This window comes from Gigantopelta aegis, chromosome 5 (assembly GCF_016097555.1).
Source record: "Gigantopelta aegis isolate Gae_Host chromosome 5, Gae_host_genome, whole genome shotgun sequence".
Taxonomy (NCBI): domain Eukaryota; kingdom Metazoa; phylum Mollusca; class Gastropoda; order Neomphalida; family Peltospiridae; genus Gigantopelta; species Gigantopelta aegis.
The window spans coordinates 2,767,611-2,791,975 of record NC_054703.1 but is presented as its reverse complement, the minus strand read 5'-3'; the positions used below and the strand labels follow the sequence as shown (position 1 = coordinate 2,791,975).

Sequence of the window (24,365 nt, the reverse complement as noted above, 5' to 3'; positions counted from 1 at the left end):
TAATTTACGACAAGGTGCTTTGTTTTAATCAACCTGACTTGTAAAACAACATAAATGACGTGATAGTATAATAAACTATTTAACTAAATATATTTCAATTTGCATCAATAGAATGAAATGGAGATAGTATTTTTCTCTCTCAAAAAATTCTAAGAAAAAATGCATATTATCAGGCCTTTTGGTAGGGTATGTTGCGGCAAAAACGACCACTCAGGATATAAAAAGTGATGATTTTCTTTTCTCTGAGACTACGTAATTGGTCAGTTGTGTGATTTGAGATGGGAAAGTCTACTTAATCAAGGGTTTTACAGAATTATTTACAGTAATAAAGCAGAATGGCTGATAATGTCCATTACCATTTTAGGAATAACAGGTTAGCCCACAATATCCTGTGATGTAAATAAAACCGGCCCATATATTTTGGTGTCTAGACAGCGGTAATTAATTACCGTGACTTGGTTACTTTCCAAATACACACCTGCAAATCAGGACCACGGAAAGAAAAGACCAATTAACTCAGAAACACTCCAAATTATCATTTCAGTATGTGGATTAATGTATGGACAAAACATAAAACAGTTATTTTGACATTTTAACAATGGTGGTTTATTTTGCTGGCTTACTGAGATGGATATTGTTACAGAACATTGCGATGTATCTGCAAAAATCAAGTACACTTGTTTCTTCAGTTCTAAGACTAATTCCTGACGTGACATGTTAAGTATTATGTAACCACCGGCTCCCTAGTGGACATGTTCACTGGGATGCTTCAAAATGTCTGCGCCTGTTATATATAATAGCATTTTATTAATTAATTATAAGATTATACTTGTTGATATTATGCAATAATGTGCATTATATATCAATGAATATACATACCAGTCCAAAAGCCTTGCTTAAGCATTCCTTTAAGTCTTTTTAAGCATGGTAACATTGTACAAAATCAGACAAGTCATTACAGAACTAGTGACAGAAAGGTGGAGAACTTTTGTAGGAAAGAGAGACAACAACACCAGCGCTTTATCCAACCCCGGCATACATATAGTCTTTTTGAGCATGGTAACACTCTACAAAATCATACGTCACTACAGAACTGGTGATAGAAAGGGGCTGGGGGGCGCGGAGCGCAGAACATCTGTAGGAAGGGGAGACAACTCTACCAACACTTTATCCAATCCCTGCACAGGAAGTTTGACCATATAACCCAAGCACCTCAGGCTAAGACTAAATCCACCCCCCCCCCCCCCCCCACAGCCTATTATAAAGACTAATAACAACATACTAGATAGGGTGAAGGTGTGTTATTGTCAATCTCCCACCCCAGTCTAAGATAAAAACTAATAACAACATACTAGATAAGGTGAAGGTGCGTTATTGTCAATCCCCCCTCCCCCAGTCTAAGATAAAGACTAATAACAACATACTAGATAGGGTGAAGGTGCGTTATTGTCAATCCCCCCCCCCCCCGTCTAAGATAAAGACTAATAACAACATACTAGATAGGGTGAAGGTGCGTTATTGTCAATCCCCCCCCCCCCCCCCCCCAGTCTAAGATAAAGACTAATAACAACATACTAGATAGGGTGAAGGTGCGTTATTGTCAATCTCCCACCCCAGTCTAAGATAAAGACTAATAACAACATACTAGATAGGGTGAAGGTGCGTTATTGTCAATCTCCCACCCCAGTCTAAGATAAAGACTAATAACAACATACTAGATAGGGTGAAGGTGCGTTGTCATCAGACAGTTTGAAGAAGTAGGAGGTCACTGGCAGGCTGATGTGTTTGGGACAGAATGATCCACTGGCACCGATCTCCACCGTAAACCCATCGACAGCACCTATCGGCTCCAGTCGGCCATTCAGCATAGACTCCTGAAATAACAAATACAGATGAGTGGATGGATGGATGGATGGATGGACAAGTGGATAGATGGACGGACAGGTCAATGGATGGATGGACGGACAGGTGGATGGATGGATGGACAAATGGATGAATGAAAAAACATTACTTTGATTTGATTAATGACCAGTCGACCATTCAGCAGAGACAACGAATACAGATGGATGGATGGTTGGATGGATGGGTGGATGGATGGACAGGTGGATGGATGAACAGACAGGTGGATGGATGGATGGATGGATGGATGGACAGACAGGTGGATGGATGGATAGATGCATTGTCTTGTGTTTTTGTAATAAATTTTAATAGTTAAATTGATTTCTTTTGGTTTTTTCTTTTGTTTCTTTGATCACGAGTCATCCGTGTTCTTTTGCATGTTGCTAAATACCACTACTAGTAGTTGCAAGTTGTCATTAGATATCAGGTCATCTACAACAATTAATTGGTCACAGTCTGTTGGTTTAATTTTTCACGGGATCCTAAAATTTGCGCTAAATGTCTTTGCGCGAATAGCGCGAAAATAAAGTATTTTACAGTAATTACCTCAAAATTTCCCAGCAGACAGTTGGTCGATGCTGGGGCACTGTTGCTCAGTCCGTGGCTTGGGTCGTCTGTTGAGTTTTCCAGATTGTGATCATTACTCGATATCACCAGCTTGGAACACGATAGGGCACTGCACAGACAAGAGGTCAATGTGTAAATCTCAATACACGGTTCACACTTCAAAAGTCATCCATTTTGTGAATAATTAAAGAATATTTCACTTCTTTCTTTTTTTTGCCAAATATGATTTATATAGAGAAAAATTATTAAGGTCTTATTTATTAAAATAAAGTTTGGAACATTCAGCATAAGTATTTTATAAGATGCTTTGTGACACTTATGTGAAAGCAAAAGTAAGAATAACAAGTTTTTACTGAATGGGAATACAAGAAAGAAATGTTTTATTTAACGATGCACTCAACACATTTTATTTATGGTTATATGGCGTCGGACATATGGTTAAGGACCACACAGATCTTCAGAGAGGAAGAAAGGATATGTTTTATTTAACGATGCACTCAACACATTTTATTTACGGTTATATGGCGTCGGACATATGGTTAAGGACCACACAGATCTTGAGCGGAAACCCGCTGTCGCCACTACATGGGCTACTCTTTCCGATTAGCAGCAGGATAGCACAAACCATGGCCTTTGTTGAATCAGTTATGTATCACTGATCGGTGCAAGTGGTTTACACCTACCCATTGAGCCTTGCGGAGCACTCACTCAGGGTTTGGAGTCGGTATCTGGATTAAAAATCCCATGCCTCGACTGGGATCCGAACCCAGTACCTACCAGCCTGTAGACCGATGACCTAACCACGACGCCACCATGGCCGGTACAAAGTATACAGTAAAAGAGATTTAAATTATGTAGACTATGATAAAGTTAACCTTTAAAGAGACAGACCCTAGTTTTAAACCGTCACAAAATGGACCCCAAGTTGAGTTAGTTGACAAACCTGTAACTCATTTGAATAAAGTTACAACAGAGTGAGAGAAGAGTCTGTGACGTTAAAACGGGAAATGTCCTTAAAAATTAGACTAGAACTCAATTCAATAAATCGCTACCTCTCAGACGCATGTGTGTCTTTAAAAATATGAAAAGTAAATTTTTTTGGTATTAAAAACACCAGAATGACTAGAAACACTACGGTTCTACGAAAATGGATAGTGTAAACAATAAAATATAAGTAATGTTTGATTTCAGTGATCACAAACGGCTCTAATAGTGAACAATATGCTGTAGTGTTTAAAAACTAGGATCTGTTTCTTTAACAATAACATATTGATACTTTATTATTGTAGCTTGGTATTTGTATTGGGAGTGATTAAAAGGGACAGACCCTAGTTTTTAGACACTACGACATATTTTTCACCATTAAAGGGATACTGTCACAAATTTAAGGACCTTATTTCTCTAAAAATGGATACTAAATAAAAATTACATTAATTGTTGGATAACAAATCTAGCTATCGCATCACTTTATCTGAACCATGATGGAATGAAATCCATGTCAACCCTCTCGGCAATTTTAGTTTTTGAATTATGGACCATTGCCATAATTCAATTATTTTTACAAAATGTCATTAATAAATGGAGTATGGTGGTTATGAAGATGGTTGAATGAAGTACATTTAGGGACAAATCAAATAATTTTTGTTCAGGTAATACTTTGTTACACCATTAAATAGGTCAGTGGTCTGTGACAATATGCATTTAAAGCCAGTTTTTTATAATTTTAATTAGAAGTACTTACTTTTTAGTAGTAGTTCTGGTTATCTAGGATTTTGCAATACCCCAAAATGTATCGCTCCGAGAAGTAATGGTTATCGAGACAAACTCTAGTTGATTTTAGATGCCATTTCCATGTTTAAATATCATAAACTTCAGCTTCTCTGTGATAACGTTATACAAGTGTGTCTTGCAGGTTTGTAGATTAACTAAACTTAGCGTCCATTTCCATGTTTAAATATCATAAACTTCAGCTTCTCTGTGATAACGTTATACAAGTGTGTCTTGCAGGTTTGTAGATTAACTAAACTTAGTGTCCATTTTCCTGTTTAAACATCATAAACTTCAGCTTCTCTGTGATAACGTTATACAAGTGTGTCTTGCAGGTTTGTAGATTAACTAAACTTAGCGTCCATTTTCCTGTTTAAACATCATAAACTTCAGCTTCTCTGTGATAACGTTATACAAGTGTGTCTTGCAGGTTTGTAGATTAACTAAACTTAGCGTCCATTTTCCTGTTTAAACATCATAAACTTCAGCTTCTCTGTGATAACGTTATACAAGTGTGTCTTGCAGGTTTGTAGATTAACTAAACTTAGCGTCCATTTTCCTGTTTAAACATCATAAACTTCAGCTTCTCTGTGATAACGTTATACAAGTGTGTCTTGCAGGTTTGTAGATTAACTAAACTTAGTGTCCATTTCCATGTTTAAATATCATAAACTTCAGCTTCTCTGTGATAATGTTATACAAGTGTGTCTTGCAGGTTTGTAGATTAACTAAACTTAGCGTCCATTTTCCTGTTTAAATATCATAAACTTCAGCTTCTCTGTGATAACGTTATACAAGTGTGTCTTGCAGGTTTGTAGATTAACTAAACTTAGCGTCCATTTCCATGTTTAAATATCATAAACTTCAGCTTCTCTGTGATAACGTTATACAAGTGTGTCTTGCAGGTTTGTAGATTAACTAAACTTAGCGTCCATTTCCATGTTTAAATATCATAAACTTCAGCTTCTCTGTGATAACGTTATACAAGTGTGTCTTGCAGGTTTGTAGATTAACTAAACTTAGCGTCCATTTTCCTGTTTAAACATCATAAACTTCAGCTTCTCTGTGATAACATTATACAAATTTGTCTTGCAGGTTTGTAGATTAACTAAACTTAGCATCCATTTTCCTGTTTAAATATCATAAACTTCAGCTTCTCTGTGATAACGTTATACAAGTGTGTCTTGCAGGTTTGTAGATTAACTAAACTTAGTGTCCATTTCCATGTTTAAATATCATAAACTTCAGCTTCTCTGTGATAACGTTATACAAGTGTGTCTTGCAGGTTTGTAGATTAACTAAACTTAGCGTCCATTTCCATGTTTAAATATCATAAACTTCAGCTTCTCTGTGATAACGTTATACAAGTGTGTCTTGCAGGTTTGTAGATTAACTAAACTTAGTGTCCATTTCCCTGTTTAAACATCATAAACTTCAGCTTCTCTGTGATAACGTTATACAAGTGTCTCTTGCAGGTTTGTAGATTAACTAAACTTAGCGTCCATTTCCCTGTTTAAACATCATAAACTTCAGCTTCTCTGTGATAACGTTATACAAGTGTGTCTTGCAGGTTTGTAGATTAACTAAACTTAGCGTCCATTTTCCATGTTTAAACATCATAAACTTCAGCTTCTCTGTGATAACGTTATACAAGTGTGTCTTGCAGGTTTGTAGATTAACTAAACTTAGCGTCCATTTTCCTGTTTAAACATCATAAACTTCAGCTTCTCTGTGATAACGTTATACAAGTGTGTCTTGCAGGTTTGTAGATTAACTAAACTTAGCGTCCATTTCCATGTTTAAATATCATAAACTTCAGCTTCTCTGTGATAACGTTATACAAGTGTGTCTTGCAGGTTTGTAGATTAACTAAACTTAGCGTCCATTTCCATGTTTAAATATCATAAACTTCAGCTTCTCTGTGATAACGTTATACAAGTGTGTCTTGCAGGTTTGTAGATTAACTAAACTTAGCATCCATTTTCCTGTTTAAATATCATAAACTTCAGCTTCTCTGTGATAACGTTATACAAGTGTGTCTTGCAGGTTTGTAGATTAACTAAACTTAGCGTCCATTTCCATGTTTAAATATCATAAACTTCAGCTTCTCTGTGATAACGTTATACAAGTGTGTCTTGCAGGTTTGTAGATTAACTAAACTTAGCATCCATTTTCCTGTTTAAATATCATAAACTTCAGCTTCTCTGTGATAACGTTATACAAGTGTGTCTTGCAGGTTTGTAGATTAACTAAACTTAGCGTCCATTTCCATGTTTAAATATCATAAACTTCAGCTTCTCTGTGATAACGTTATACAAGTGTGTCTTGCAGGTTTGTAGATTAACTAAACTTAGCGTCCATTTCCATGTTTAAATATCATAAACTTCAGCTTCTCTGTGATAACGTTATACAAGTGTGTCTTGCAGGTTTGTAGATTAACTAAACTTAGCGTCCATTTTCCTGTTTAAATATCATAAACTTCAGCTTCTCTGTGATAACGTTATACAAGTGTGTCTTGCAGGTTTGTAGATTAACTAAACTTAGTGTCCATTTCCCTGTTTAAACATCATAGACTTCAGCTTCTCTGTGATAACGTTATACAAGTGTCTCTTGCAGGTTTGTAGATTAACTAAACTTAGTGTCCATTTCCCTGTTTAAACATCATAAACTTCAGCTTCTCTGTGATAACGTTATACAAGTGTGTCTTGCAGGTTTGTAGATTAACTAAACTTAGCGTCCATTTCCATGTTTAAATATCATAAACTTCAGCTTCTCTGTGATAACGTTATACAAGTGTGTCTTGCAGGTTTGTAGATTAACTAAACTTAGCGTCCATTTTCCTGTTTAAACATCATAAACTTCAGCTTCTCTGTGATAACGTTATACAAGTGTGTCTTGCAGGTTTGTAGATTAACTAAACTTAGCGTCCATTTTCCTGGGCTAAAACTAGGGTCCGCACCTTTAACATGTACTTACTTTTTAATAGCGTTTGTATTCACCAGTGAACTGTCATAATCGAATCTGCTCATGGATTTCCGCTTCACTGGTGCCTAGAACACAACAAGAACAATACATTACACTAGGTATGTCTAACAGACTCGGCCGTGTAATGGCTACATCATCTAACGTAAGGAAAGACATGTTTTATTTAACGACGCACTCAACACATTTTATTTACGGTTATATGGCGTCAGACATATGGTTAAGGACCACACAGGTATTGAGAGAAAGAAAGAAAGACATGTTTTATTTAACGACGCACTCAACACATTTTATTTACGGTTATATGGCGTCAGACATATGGTTAAGGACCACACAGGTATTGAGAGAAAGAAAGAAAGACATGTTTTATTTAACGACGCACTCAACACATTTTATTTACGGTTATATGGCGTCAGACATATGGTTAAGGACCACACAGATTTTGAGAGGAAACCCGCTGTTGCCACTATATGGGCTACTCTTCCGATTAGCAGCAAGGGATCTTTTATTTGCGCTTCCCACAGGCAGGATAGCACAAACCATGGCCTTCGTTGAACCAGTTATGGATCACTGGTCAGTGCAAGTGGTTTACACCTACCCATTGAGCCTTGCGGAGCACTCACTCGGGTTTGGAGTCGGTATCTGGATTAAAAATCCCATGCCTCGACTGGGATCCGAACCCAGTACCTACCAGCCTGTAGACCGATGGCCTAACCACTACGCCACCGAGGCCGGTCTAACTTAAGGCTGATGGGTTCTGAATACAAAGAAAAAGAAAGAAAGACATGTTTTATTTAACGACGCACTCAACACATTTTATTTACAGATATATGGCGTCAGACATATGGTTAAGGATCACACAGATGTCACCACTTCATGGGCTACTCTTTCCGATTAGCAGCAAGGGATCTTTTATATGTACGATCCAACAGACAGGAAAGCACATGCCACAGCCATTGACCAGTTACAGTGCACTGGTTGGAAGGAGAAAAAACCCAATCAGCTGAATGGATCCACCAAGGTGTTTCGATCCTACAATGTAAGCACCTCAAGCGAGCACTCAACCGACTGAGCTAAATCCCACCCCACATCTGATAGAATGAATGAATGAATGAATGAATGAATGAATGAATGAATTAATGTTTAACGACACCCCAGCACGAAAAATACATCGGCTATTGGGTGTCAAACTATGGTAATGGAAACAAACAAGGTGATGATCAACATCAACAGAAAAATTCAAGATATAAATAAAAACAGTGTAAAGAACTGTACAAAAATACAAATACAAATACCACAGATAAGATACTGACTTTTACTCTAAACTTCAATTTGTGCTGTATTGGTCATTCTCAAAGAGAATGTTACACCCCTGCACCACGGTGAGGTTACAGCACGTGCAGGGGCACATCTGATACATAAGACTTTCTAAGAATGAAAGTTGACTTTTAAAGGAAAAGTTGCCTTGGTGCCCCCTCCAATGCTCTAATTTATACGTCCTAATCTGCCAATTTGTTTTTTAATTGGCCCTGATACTAACCGGACTAGACTGGCTGGGCAGACCAGTTCTCTGGTTGAACAACATGGAGGAACTCTTGCTCATGTGTCGCCGGAAACTCACGATGTCATCCATTGTCGGGGTGGTCGGCAGTTTCCGTTTCGAAGGGGTTGTCTGAAACATTAATTTGCATTGTTAAACCAAATAACTTCCGGCTGGGTAAAACATTTCAGGTGCACCAAACTTTTGACACAGCAGTTAATATCACAAGTATGTGGCGGCACAGTGGTTAAGCCGTCGGACTACAGGTTGGTAGGTACAGGTTTCGCAGCCCGGTACCGGCTCCAACCCAGAGTGAGTTCTTAAGGGCTCAATGGGTAGGTGTAAGGCCACTACACCCTCTTCTCTCTCACTAACCCAGGACAGCGTGCTTGAACCTTAATTGGATAAAAGCACGAAAATAAGTTGAAATGAAAACAAAGGTTAGAGTCTTTGCTATTCTAACCCACATCAGTTCCTTTACCCAGAAGCCCAATTCAACATGGGAGTTATCTCCCCTGCTTAATGTTTTAGGTTCAGAATTATCACAAGATGGTTACAGTTCACTTTTTTCTCAATCAGTTGAACATACTTTTAATATAATCCTTTGCATTTTTAAACATTTGTTTTGTTGTTATAAAGATAACAAATTTCACGTAATGCAAATACACTTCACAAATTTTAAGAAACTACTACAAATATTTTTTGCCAAGCTTAAAGTTTCATTCCAAGGATTGTGTTTAATAAGGACAAAAAAATGCTTGGGTATAATAATTTTGATTAGAAAACTTTAGTAAAAATTTTACCATATTAAATCCCAATTCATCACACCCCATATCCTCTGTCACAGACTTCTTTGTATATATATATATATATATATATATATATATACTTCACAAGATTAAAAAAAAAAAAAAAAAAAAACTGCTACAAAATATTTTTTTGTCAAGCTTCAAGCTTTCAACAATATATTTTCATTAATTGTGTGTAATAAGAAAAAATATGTTTGGGCATAATAATTTTTTTTTAGAAAACTTTAGTAAACATTTTACCTTATTTAATCCCGATTCATATCACACATCATATGCTCTGGCACAGACTTTGGTGTACATCAGTGTTCTCGCTGGGTGAAAATTAAAGGAGGGCAGCCGTGTGGCACCACACCCTTCAAAAAAAAAAAAAAGGGGGGGGGGGGGGGGGGAACTTGGTTACCATATTGTTTGTTGTGTGTTGATACACTTTGTGGAAAGACATACTCCTTATTTTGCCCACAAAAAAGTTTATACGAAAAACAGGCAGACTCGTCTTTTAACTGAACCGAAGATGTTATCGGTCTGACTTTCACGAGCAGTTCCAGTTTTGCTAAACCGATTAAATTTTAATATTATTATTTTAATAAAGATTTCAAGATATACGAAAAATAATAAAGATGTCTGTAAAGTGATCCCCTAATGTTGGATACATTTTTTATTTCCATCTTTATCGAATGAATCGATCGCTGTGATAAAATAGTATTGCCAGCTGATAAAAAGTAGTTTCGTTTTCGTATAGGTGGTGTATATATTATTTGGCACCCAAGATAAATGATTTTAATGATAAACACTACCACTTCCATTGTTTTTATAAGCTGTGATATCCCCCACCCCACCCCCAAAAATTTAAAAGTTTACAATATTTTATAAAGAACTGCTGAATAAACAGAATGACAGAAATGACAAATTAAAAATCATCAGTTAACCCATTATATCTGCAATTGAGGACAAAATATCAGACGATAGTTAGTGGAAACAAAACACAGAATGACCATTCTGATCACGTGACAAATTTGACGCTAAATAAGTGGGGGGTTTTCAATCGGAGATGGCCAAATCTGTAAAAAAATTAAATGTTTTCATTGCTCAAATAAAATACAACTTTTATTGTGGGTATTAAACATGCAAATGGATACAGGTATGGGACAAAATATAGGTTGTTAAAAATACTGTTAAATTACGTTACGGTAACTGTCGTAGATGTTTCCGTCAATTGCTTTTTCGTACACAACGTGGCTGGTTTCCTTTGATGTCCAATGCGCAGACTGATCGTTCTGTTTTTTTGTGTGTGGAAAAAAGTGTGCATTTGGAAATAGTGGAGATAGGTGCTGGAAAATATAGTAGGGTGCTGGAAAATAAAGAGGGACGCAGAAAAATAAAGGAGGGCGGCAAAATGCAATAGCGGGGCGGCCCGCCCCTCTTAAATGGAGCAGCGAGAACACTGTGTACATACTTCACAAAATTTAACTGCTACAAAGTTTTTTGTCAAGCTTCAAATTTTTATTTCAAGGATTTTCATACATTGTGTTTAAAATGTACAAAAAAAAAAGATTCAGTATAACAATTTTATTAGAAAACTTTAGTAAAAATTTTACCTTATTAAATCCCGATTCATCGCACCCCATATCCTCTGGCACCGACTTTGACCGATTTGTCTGGGAAATAGTCTCCGACGGGAACTGGTATGTCTCTCTCTCCAACGCTCTGCGTCTGCTAGCAGAAGGAGAAACACTGGTTCCGTTCTGAACTGAGGCGGCGGCCGCCACTACTAGCTGTGTTCCGGACTCCCGCCCACCTCCCGACAATGGTGTCGGCGTTTGTTGATTATGAAAGACGTTTAAGCTGCAGGCCAAGTCGAGCGACAGAGACTGTCTGTCCTCGGTTACCTCGGTTACATCGCACGGCTCCTGGCTCGTGGCAATGTCCAGACTTCCCAGCAGACGTGAAGCTTCCATGAGATCTTTGTCGACACTCGCGACCGCTTTCTGCACCACAGATCCCGAGTTGGTCGAATTGTTTTCTGAAAGACGTGAGTTGAACAAACTCGGGGAAACTTCGGGGGAGTTCTTCTCACACAGGTACGATTTCTTGTTCCTTATTTTAGGTGCTTCCCACGACTCTCCTATGAAGAACTTGCACTTCGGAGAGTCGGTATCCGTGTCTGAGGAGAAGTGGTCGAGTCTCGGGGAAGCCGTCCTGAGGTTTGTTAAATATGCATGAATGTCTTCCGGCGACAACGGACTGGTGAGATCCTCTATTTTGGTGGAAATATATTTCTTCTCCCATTCATCGGAGTCCACTGAGTCATTCAAATCTAAACATTTTCTCTTCGTGTACGAGCTCTCTGGTTTGGAATTCGTCGTCACCAACACCTTGGGACTGTGCAACTTCTTTGAGGTAGAAATTGGCTGTAGACCAACGTCCTGAAGGGTGTGTGGCTTCAGGGGAAGCAGCTTCTCCTTGAAAACCTGCCTCGACGGTGAGTTTGCGCCACATTTGAAACTACTGTCAGATGGAGGACCCTTGTCGACGTAAAACATAGACGACTGGTCGTAGGTTGCTATCGGCGATATTGCATCCAGCTCTTCGGGGCTGCGGCGATGAGGTTTGCAGTTGAGTGAATACTTCTGTAGACTCTCATGAAGATCTAACAACTCATCAGAACTAGACGACTTGTCGCGCGAGTGTCGGCACTTGGCGCCGTAGCGCCTCTCCTTGCCGATGGAAGACCAGCTAGTGGGTACATCTTGGAAAACATCCGTGGCACTTTCTGAACAATCGGGGATCTTCTTTTCCACTTCCTTCTGTCCATCCTTCTGTCCGTCCTTCTTTCGAGTGGCTCTGCTCGTGTTCTGGCGGGTTCGTTTCATCGACCGGCCTCTGTGATTCTCTTCAGAGAAACCGTCGCTACTTGCGTTCTCTTTCGTTTCGCAGATCTTCAACGACGCAGTTGCCCCGAGATAGCAATCCAACTCCTGCGGACACGTGAGTACAACCATCTGGTCTTGTCGGGGCAACGACGACACCTCGACCTTGACCCCGAAGTTCTTCAAGTTAGCAATAGGAAATTTATGCTGATCGGGAGTTTGGTTAAACTTAACTCCTATGCATTCACCTGGAGCATATAACCTGCAAAATATATAGTTAAAAGGTTAACAGTTTGTTTGTTTAACGACACCACTAGAACACATTTATTTATTAAACATCGGCTATTGCAGGTCAAACATTTGGTAATTTTGACATAGTTTTAGTGAGGAAACCCGCTACATTTTTCCATTAGTAGCAAGGGATTTTTTATATGCACCATCCCAGACATGACAGCACAAACCACGGCCTTTGGTGCACTGGCTTTAACGATAAATAGCCCAATAGGCCGACCCACGGGGATCAATCCAAGACGGACTGCGCATCAAGTGAGCATTTTATCACTGGGCTATGTCCGGCACCGAGCAGAGAGGACAGCACATACCACGGCCTTTGTTACACCCGTTATTGAGCACTGGCTGGAACGAGAAACAGCCCAGTGGGTCCACCGACAGGGATCAATAGTTTAATAATTAGGGACATTATGACCATTTTCATGAGCATACTCTTCATGATAACCCCTCCCCCACCTTCCTAAAAAGAATACATCAAAAACTTTATTTTGTAAAAGTGTACAACAAAAATTTTATTTTGTAAAGAGTGCATCAAAATTGTAAAGAGTATAGATCAAAAATGTTATTTTGTAAAGAGTGTACATCAAAATTGTAAAGAGTATAGATCAAAAATGTTATTTTGTAAAGAGTGTAGATCAAAAATGTTATTTTGTAAAGAGTGTAGATCAAAAATGTTATTTTGTAAAGAGTATAGATCAAAAATGTTATTTTGTAAAGAGTGTAGATCAAAAATGTTATTTTGTAAAGAGTGTAGATCAAAAATGTTATTTTGTAAAGAGTATAGATCAAAAATGTTATTTTGTAAAGAGTGTAGATCAAAATTGTAAAGAGTATAGATCAAAAATGTTATTTTGTAAAGAGTGTACATCAAAAATGTTATTTTGTAAAGAGTATAGATCAAAAATGTTATTTTGTAAAGAGTGTAGATCAAAATTGTAAAGAGTATAGATCAAAAATGTTATTTTGTAAAGACTGTACATCAAAATTGTAAAGAGTATAGATCAAAAATGTTATTTTGTAAAGAGTGTAGATCAAAAATGTTATTTTGTAAAGAGTGTAGATCAAAAATGTTATTTTGTAAAGAGTATAGATCAAAAATGTTATTTTGTAAAGAGTGTACATCAAAATTGTAAAGAGTATAGATCAAAAATGTGATTTTGTAAAGACTGTACATCAAAATTGTAAAGAGTGTAGATCAAAAATGTTATTTTGTAAAGCGTGTAGATCAAAATTGTAAAGAGTGTAGATCAAAAATGTTATTTTGTAAAGAGTGTAGATCAAAAATGTTATTTTGTAAAGAGTATAGATCAAAAATTTTATTTTGTAAAGAGTGTACATCAAAAATGTTATTTTGTAAAGAGTGTAGATCAAAAATGTTATTTTATAAAGAGTACATTAAAATTGTAAAGAGTGTAGATCAAAAATTTTATTTTGTAAAGAGTGTAGATCAAAAATGTTATTTTGTAAAGAGTGTAGATCAAAAATGTTATTTTGTAAAGAGTGTACATTAAAAATGTAAAGAGTATAGATTAAAAATGTTATTTTGTAAAGAGTGTACATTAAAAATGTAAAGAGTATAGATTAAAAATGTTATTTTGTAAAGAGTGTACATTAAAAATGTAAAGAGTATAGATTAAAAATGTTATTTCGTAAAGAGTGTACATAAAAAATATTGTTTAAAAGCATTACATGTACATCAAAATCATTACTTTGAAATGAACATTTTTATCAACATATTTTGTTTGTTTTCACATTTAAGGAATATTTTTATCAATATATTTTGTTTGTTTAAACATTCAAGGAACATTTTTATGAACATGTTTTGTTTGTTGAAACATTTAAGGAACATTTTTATGAACAGGTTTTGTTTTGTTTAAACATTTAAGGAACATTTTTATCAACATGTTTTGTTTGTTTAAACATTTAAGGAATATTTGTATCAATGTTCTGTGTGTTTAAACATTTAAGGAATATTTTTATCAACATATTTTCATTTATTTAAACATTTAAGGAATATTTTTTATCAACATGTTTTTGTTTGTTTAAATCATTCAAGGAACATTTTTAACAGCATTTTATTTGTTTAAACATTCAAGAAACATTTTTATCAACATGTTTTGTTTGTTGAAACCTTTAAAGAACATTTTTATCAACATGTTTTGTTTGTTTAAACATTCAAGAAACATTTTTATTAACATGTTTGTTTAAAAATTTAAAGAACATTTTTATCAACATGTTTCATTTATTTAAACATTTAAGGAATATTTTTATCAACATATTTTATTTGTTTAAACATTTAAAGAACACTTTTATCAACATTTCAAGAAACATTTTTATCAACATGTTTTGTTGTCTACACTGGATTACACAGTTCCACAGACTTAACCCTCAACAACACCATTAATGAACGGGTATTGTGTAAAATCAATAACTAATTGTTAAGATTCTGTTTCGTAAGTCAGTGACACCTGTACTGCTTTCAAGACAATCACTTAGCACGCCTACTAGCATCGTTTCTAGGAAAGACCAGGAAACACGTGATGTCAGTGTAACATGCAGATCTTTACAACTCTGGTTTATTTCTGTAATCCAACATAAGCTGTAGACTTTTGTAGCAGTCACCGGCCTCAGTGGCATCATGGTTAAGCCATCAAAGATAATTAAGGCTGGTAGGTACAGGGTTCGCAGCCCAGTACCGGCTCTCACCCAGAGCGAGTTTTAATGACTCAGTTGGTAGGTGTAAGACCACTACACCTTCTTCTCTCTCACTAACCACTAACAATTAACAGCTAATCCACTGTCCTGGACAGACAGACAGCCCAGATAGCTGGTGTGTGTGTGCCCAGGACAGAGTGCTTGAACCTTAATTGGATATAAGCACGAAAGTAAGTTGAAATGAAATGAATGTAGCAGTCAGTGTGAAATATAGGCCTACATTCCAGTGGTAGAAATTAGGAAATATTTTCACTGGCCTGGGGGACTAGTAGCTGAGGAAAGTTACTAGTCCCCCAGAAAAATCACTAGCTCCCCCCCCCCCCCCCCAACCCACCCACTTCATTATAGAAGCAGTTTGAGAAGCTGAAAACTATATGGGATCTAGCAAGTTATTCAAAGATTCCACTCGAGATGTTTGGGAACAGCTAGTTAAAATCGAACGATGCCTACATGATCTATTACAATGTGTTTAATTAAAGACTCTTATTTATTACCGACGAAACAAACACAAAGCACCAACACACCCACCCACCCACCCACCCACCCACCCCACACACACACACACACACACACACACACACATACACACACAGATTTCTACATGCCTGGGGCAAGAGTTAGCTTTAGTAGTAGATAGCAACAGTATACCAAATGGCATCTCATCGGGTCAAAGTTGAAAATACATCTAACTTTGAATACTGCATTAAATAATACCACACCTGTCATTGCTGAGATATGTGACCAGACTTTTGATCAATAAAGTTTGTTTTGTTTAACAACACTACTAGAGCACATTGATTTATTAATCATCGGCTATTGGATGTCAACCATTTGGTAATTTTGATTAATAGTCTTAGAGAGGAAACCCGCTACATTTTTCCATTAGTAGCAAGGGATCTTTTGTATGCACCATCCCACTTAAGACAGCACATTCCACAGCCTTTGATATATCAGTCATGGGGAACTGGCTGGAACAAGAAGTAGGGACTTTTGATCATGTCTGAAATTTAATTTGAATTAGTCTGAATATATTGATTTTATGAAACTCGTGTCAAGATTCATCCATTACCCTCGCTCTGGCTCGGGCAATACAAAAATGCCAACACTAATTTCGTAAAATGAGTACGACACACAAACTCCTATAATAAGTTCTATTTATTTACAGTGGAACTCCTCTAAATCAGGCACGCTCAGGACCAAGTCAAAAGTATCCGGTTTAGAGAGGTTCTCTTCTGCGCAGATATTTAAAAAGGGACCATGAAAAACGTCTGGTTTTGAGAGAATTTCAGTTTACAGAGGGTCAGATTTTGAGAGTTTTCACTGTACATAGTCTTCCATGCAACAACTGTTGACTTTACCTGTAGATAACAAGGACGGGGAGTGCTCCACCTGTAGACAGGAGCCAGGAGCTCATCTGAGAGAAGTGGAGATACGACCTCACGGCCTGCTGCAGGAAAGATGCGCCCACACTCCCATCCAGCTTGTTCGTGTGTCTGAAATACAGGAGAAATTATGTACATGTATAGGTTATCCATCCATCCATATATTCATACATATATCACTCTATCCATTCATACATCCATCGTTCCATCTAAAACCACTCACCCACACATCACTTTATCCATCCCTCTCTTTCTGCATTAAAATTCATCCACCCATCCATCCACCCACCTATCAGTCCATTCATCCCTCTCTCCCTCCATCCACCCATCAATCCATTCATCCCTCTCTCTCCAATACAATTCATCCACCCATCCATCCATTCACCCACCCATCAATCCATTCATCCCTCTCTCCCTCCATTACAATTCATCCACCCATCCATCCATCCACCCACCCATCAATCCATTCATCCCTCTCTCCCTCCATTACAATTCATCCACCCATCCATCCATTCATCCCTCTCTCCCTCCATTACAATTCATCCACCCACCCATCCATCCATCCATCCCTCTCTCCCTCCATTACAATCCATCCATTCACCCACCCATCAATCCATTCATTCCTCTCTCCCTCCATTACAATTCATCCACCCACCCATCCATCCACCCACCCATCTATCTATCCATCCCTCTCTCCCTCCATTACAATTCATCCACCCACCCATCCATCCATCCCCCTCTCTCCATTACAATTCATCCACCCACCCATCCATCCATTCACCCACCCATCAATCTATCCATCCCTCTCTCCCTCCATTACAATTCATCCACCCACCCATCCATCCATCCCTCTCTCTCCATTACAATTCATCCACCCATCCATCCATTCACCCACCCATCAATCTATCCATCCCTCTCTCCCTCCATTACAATTCATCCACCCACCCATCCATCCATCCCTCTCTCTCCATTACAATTCATCCACCCATCCATCCATTCCTCCATTACAATTCATCCACCCATCCATCCATTCACCCACCCATCAATCTATCCATCCCTCTCTCCCTCCATTACAATTCATCCACCCACCCATCCATCCATCCCTCTCTCTCCATTACAATTCATCCACCCATCCATCCATTCACCCACCCATCAATCTATCCATCCCTCTCTCCCTCCATTACAATCCACCCACCCATCCATCCATCCCTCTCTCTCCATTACAATTCATCCACCCATCCATCCATTCACCCACCCACCAATCTATCCATCCCTCTCTCCCTCCATTACAATTCATCCACCCACCCATCCATCCATCCCTCTCTCTCCATTACAATTCATCCACCCATCCATCCATTCACCCACCCATCAATCTATCCATCCCTCTCTCCCTCCATTACAATCCACCCACCCATCCATCCATCCCTCTCCCTCCATTACAATTCATCCACCCACCCATCCATCCACCCACCCATCAATCCATCCATCCCTCTCTCCCTCCATTACAATTCATCCACCCACCCATCCATCCACCCACCCATCAATCTATCCATCCCTCTCTCCCTCCATTACAATTCATCCACCCACCCATCCATTCACCCACCCATCAATCCATCCATCCCTCTCTCCCTCCATTACAATTCATCCACCCACCCATCCATCCACCCACCCATCAATCTATCCATCCCTCTCTCCCTCCATTACAATTCATCCACCCACCCATCCATCCACCCACCCATCAATCCATCCATCCCTCTCTCCCTCCATTACAATTCATCCACCCACCCATCCATCCACCCACCCATCAATCTATCCATCCCTCTCTCCCTCCATTACAATTCATCCACCCACCCATCCATCCACCCACCCACCAATCCATTCATCCCTTTCTTCCTCCATAAAAATGAACTCACGCATCCATCCATGTGTAAATCAGTATCAAGATCAAATACACATAAAATTTGAGCTACAAAGTTTTAAAAGCATTGTTTTCTTTTTAACCTCTTCTGGAAAATATGAATAGTCCACCTGTACGTCTATGTATCTGTCTATGTCTATGTATCTGTCTATGTCTATGTCTGGGTATTTGTCTATAGCCAGATGTTCTATCTAGATCATACAGAATAAAAAAAACTCCAGTTATAAACGTTTACAATTATTGTTTCGTTTCTAACCTCTTCAAGAAAATCTGATTGGTCCACTTCTCAATCTATGCCTATTTATTTGTCTATATTTGCATCTAGGTCATACATGTAGGCTATTAAACGAGCTTCCATTTCGTATCAGGGGAACGTTCTGAGTGAAACCATTTTCAAGTGTCATGAACTTTAGCAAGTTTACCCATAATCAATATTAATTTAGTCACTGACTCATAGTGCACTGATCGTATGACATCGAAGTGTCATCTTCCACTTTATGTTCTAGTGAGATGCATCACTTTGACATGAACCAAGATATTTTTAACATTATGGGTAATAAATACGTAAACCTCCATCTACAAAATGTTTACAAGTATTATTGTGTGTCTCACCTCTTCTGGAAGATCTGACTGGTCCACCTCTATGTCTAATCTGAATGATCCACCTCTATGTCTAATCTGACTGGTCCACCTCTATGTCTAATCTGAATGGTCCACCTCTATGTCTATGTCCAGATGTACATTAGATCACACAGAGGTAAACCTCCAGCTATAACATTAGTATTATTGCGAGTCTCACCTCTTCTGGAAGATCTGGATGGTCCACCTCTATCTCTATATCCAGATGTACATTAGATCACACAGAAGTAAACCTCCAGCTATAACATTAGTATTATTGTGTGTCTCACCTCTTCTGGAAGATCTGGATGGTCCACCTCTATCTCTATATCCAGATGTACATTAGATCACACAGAAGTAAACCTCCAGCTATAACATTAGTATTATTGTGTGTCTCACCTCTTCTGGAAGATCTGGATGGTCCACCTCTATCTCTATATCCAGATGTACATTAGATCACACAGAAGTAAACCTCCAGCTATAACATTAGTATTATTGTGTGTCTCACCTCTTCTGGAAGATCTGGATGGTCCACCTCTATCTCTATATCCAGATGTACATTAGATCACACAGAAGTAAACCTCCAGCTATAACATTAGTATTATTGTGTGTCTCACCTCTTCTGGAAGATCTGGATGGTCCACCTCTATCTCTATATCCAGATGTACATTAGATCACACAGAAGTAAACCTCCAGCTATAACATTAGTATTATTGTGTGTCTCACCTCTTCTGGAAGATCTGGATGGTCCACCTCTATCTCTATATCCAGATGTACATTAGATCACACAGATAAAACCTGCTATAACATTAGTATTATTGTGTGTCTCACCTCTTCTGGAAGATCTGGATGGTCCACCTCTATCTCTATATCCAGATGTACATTAGATCACACAGAAGTAAACCTCCAGCTATAACATTAGTATTATTGTGTGTCTCACCTCTTCTGGAAGATCTGGATGGTCCACCTCTATCTCTATATCCAGATGTACATTAGATCACACAGAAGTAAACCGCTATAACATTAGTATTATTGTGTGTCTCACCTCTTCTGGAAGATCTGGATGGTCCACCTCTATCTCTATATCCAGATGTACATTAGATCACACAGAAGTAAACCTCCAGCTATAACATTAGTATTATTGTGTGTCTCACCTCTTCTGGAAGATCTGGATGGTCCACCTCTATCTCTATATCCAGATGTACATTAGATCACACAGAAGTAAACCTCCAGCTATAACATTAGTATTATTGTGTGTCTCACCTCTTCTGGAAGATCTGGATGGTCCACCTCTATCTCTATATCCAGATGTACATTAGATCACACAGAAGTAAACCTCCAGCTATAACATTAGTATTATTGTGTGTCTCACCTCTTCTGGAAGATCTGGATGGTCCACCTCTATCTCTATATCCAGATGTACATTAGATCACACAGAAGTAAACCTCCAGCATAACATTAGTATTATTGTGTGTCTCACCTCTTCTGGAAGATCTGGATGGTCCACCTCTATCTCTATATCCAGATGTACATTAGATCACACAGAAGTAAACCTCCAGCTATAACATTAGTATTATTGTGTGTCTCACCTCTTCTGGAAGATCTGGATGGTCCACCTCTATCTCTATATCCAGATGTACATTAGATCACACAGAAGTAAACCTCCAGCTATAACATTAGTATTATTGTGTGTCTCACCTCTTCTGGAAGATCTGGATGGTCCACCTCTCGAGCAGAAGACATTCCTTGGTGGCGGTCACCCCGGACCCGTCAAACGCCAGGGCCTGCTCCTGGCCGTGCTGGCACTTCGGGTACAGCAGAACGTCAATGCATGACGGGATCGCATTCCGCCACAACAACTCCATCTGGTGCACAAAGTGCTCCGCTCTCTGACACTGGAAAAAATAATAATAATAATAATAAAAATAAAATGAAACATGCTGTTAGTATTACAGAAAGTCCTTTAAGAACTTTCATTAATATTTCTAGTGTCAAAGAATTAAGTCTCATTAGTAAATAAAATTAATACTGCCACCATAGTATTAAAGAAGGAAGAAATGTTTTATTTAACGACGCACTCAACACATTTTATTTACGGTTATATGGCGTCGGACATATGGTTAAGGACCACAAACATACTGAGAGTGGAAACCCGCTGTCGCCACTTCATGGGCTACTCTTTTCGATTAGCAGCAAGGGATCTTTTAAATATGCACCATCCCACAGACAGGATAACACATACCACGGCCTTTGATATACCAGTGGTGGTGCACTGGCTGGAGTGAGAAATAGCCCAATGGGCCCACCGACAGGGATCGATCCCATACCGACCGTGCATCGAGCGAACGCTTTACCACTGGGCTATGTGCCGTCCAACCCCTAGTATTAAAGAAAGAAAAACAAATTGAAAAAAATTGGTACATTTTTTTCTTTTCATGCACTAACCTGGTCTCTCACCAATGGCCCCTGCGTGTGCTGTAACCTCACCGTGGTGCAGGGGTGTAACATTCTCTTTGAGAATGGCCAATACAGCACAAAATTGAAGTTTTGAGTAAAATTCAGTATCCCTAAATTTCTGTGATATTTGTGTTTTTGCACAGTTGTTTACACTGTTTTTGTTTAAGTCTTGAATTTTTATATTGATGTTGATCATCACTTTATTTATTTGCATTACCATAGTTTGACACCCAATAGCCGATGTATTTTTCGTGCTGGGGTGTCGTTAAACATTCATTCATTCATTCATTCTCACCAATGGCAATTTCCCCCCTATCCATTTTATCACGCTGGTCCAAACATCCCAACAGTCAACAAAATGGTTAAAATTTTTCCAAGGAGCCCTCAGTTTCCTCTGAGCGGGATCAATCCTACAACCTATCACACCTCAGCCAAATACCACTGACCTATATTCCAAGCCCTATCATGTAGACAATCTGATTCTCATACCTCATACCTCAAACCTGTCTCTGGGGCGGGACGTAGCCCAGTGGTAAAGCGTTCGCTTGATGCGCGGTTGGTCTAGGATCAATCCCCGTCGGTGGACCCATTGGGCTATTTGTCATTTCAACCAGTGCACCACAACTGGTGTAACAAAGGCGGTGGTATGTACTATCCTGTCTGTGGGATGGTGCATATAAAAGATCCCTTGCTGCTAATCGAAAAGAGTAATTCATGAAGTGGCGACAGCGGGTTTCCTCTCTCAATATATGTGTGGTCCGTAACCATATGTCTGAAGCCATATAACCGTAAATAAAATGTGTTGAGTGCGTCGTGAAATAAAACATTTCCTTCCTTCAAACCTGTCTCTAACAGATGAGAATGGGTCGACAAACACTGGTAGGACAGTGCGGTCCTTCAACATCCCCCCCCCCCCCCCCCCATTTCATTAGACTGGTCCTCGTATCTCAAACTTGTCTTTGTAACAGTCGTGAGTGCGTCAACCCTTAGCCTGACTTCTAACCCTATGGTATTTCTCCCCTATTTCATTAGACTGATCCTCGTATCTCAATCTTGTCTTTGTAACAGTCGTGAGTGCGTCAACCCTTAGCCTGACTTCTAACCCTATGGTATTTCTCCCCTATTTCATTAGACTGATCCTCGTATCTCAATCTTGTCTTTGTAACAGTCGTGAGTGCGTCGTCCCTTAGCCTGACTTCTAACCCTATGGTATTTCTCCCCTATTTCATTAGACTGATCCTCGTATCTCAATCTTGTCTTTGTAACAGTCGTGAGTGCGTCAACCCTTAGCCTGACTTCTAACCCTATGGTATTTCTCCCCTATTTCATTAGACTGGTCCCCGTATCTCAATCTTGTCTTTGTAACAGTCGTGAGTGCGTCAACCCTTAGCCTGACTTCTAACCCTATGGCATTTCTCCCCTATTTCATTAGACTGATCCTCATACCTCAAACTTGTCTCTGTAACAGTCGTGAGTGCGTCAACCCTTAGCCTGACTTCTAACCCTATGGTATTTCTCCCCTATTTCATTAGACTGATCCTCGTATCTCAATCTTGTCTTTGTAACAGTCGTGAGTGCGTCAACCCTTAGCCTGACTTCTAACCCTATGGTATTTCTCCCCTATTTCATTAGACTGATCCTCGTATCTCAATCTTGTCTTTGTAACAGTCGTGAGTGCGTCGTCCCTTAGCCTGACTTCTAACCCTATGGTATTTCTCCCCTATTTCATTAGACTGATCCTCGTATCTCAATCTTGTCTTTGTAACAGTCGTGAGTGTGTCAACCCTTAGCTGACTTCTAACCCTATGGTATTTCTCCCCTATTTCATTAGACTGGTCCCCGTATCTCAATCTTGTCTTTGTAACAGTCGTGAGTGCGTCAACCCTTAGCCTGACTTCTAACCCTATGGTATTTCTCCCCTATTTCATTAGACTGATCCTCGTATCTCAATCTTGTCTTTGTAACAGTCGTGAGTGCGATAACCCTTAGCCTGACCTCTACCCCTATGGTATTTCTCCCTATTTCATTAGACTGATCCTCGTATCTCAATCTTGTCTTTGTAACAGTCGTGAGTGTGTCAACCCTTAGCCTGACTTCTAACCCTATGGTATTTCTCCCCTATTTCATTAGACTGGTCCCCGTATCTCAATCTTGTCTTTGTAACAGTCGTGAGTGCGTCAACCCTTAGCCTGACTTCTAACCCTATGGTATTTCTCCCCTATTTCATTAGACTGATCCTCGTATCTCAATCTTGTCTTTGTAACAGTCGTGAGTGCGATAACCCTTAGCCTGACCTCTACCCCTATGGTATTTCTCCCCTATTTCATTAGACTGATCCTCGTATCTCAATCTTGTCTTTGTAACAGTCGTGAGTGTGTCAACCCTTAGCCTGACTTCTAACCCTATGGTATTTCTCCCCTATTTCATTAGACTGATCCTCGTATCTCAATCTTGTCTTTGTAACAGTCGTGAGTGCGATAACCCTTAGCCTGACCTCTACCCCTATGGTATTTCTCCCCTATTTCATTAGACTGATCCTCGTATCTCAATCTT

The 24,365-nt window shown here is 38.9% G+C and overlaps 1 protein-coding gene across 1 annotated transcript in view; it reads right to left on the bottom strand.

Annotated features, from left to right (window-relative positions):
- LOC121373831 (protein FAM214A-like) overlaps window positions 1-24,365 on the bottom strand; it is a 69,813-nt gene that overhangs the window by 3,239 nt on the left and 42,209 nt on the right. The window contains exons 3-9 of the mRNA XM_041500606.1: window positions 21,054-21,250; window positions 16,796-16,930; window positions 11,160-12,693; window positions 8,756-8,887; window positions 7,210-7,283; window positions 2,446-2,575; window positions 1,716-1,874 (exon numbers count right to left, since the gene is read on the bottom strand). Coding sequence (XP_041356540.1) covers window positions 1,716-1,874; window positions 2,446-2,575; window positions 7,210-7,283; window positions 8,756-8,887; window positions 11,160-12,693; window positions 16,796-16,930; window positions 21,054-21,250 — 2,361 coding nt within the window. The remainder of the gene's footprint in view (window positions 1-1,715; window positions 1,875-2,445; window positions 2,576-7,209; window positions 7,284-8,755; window positions 8,888-11,159; window positions 12,694-16,795; window positions 16,931-21,053; window positions 21,251-24,365) is intronic.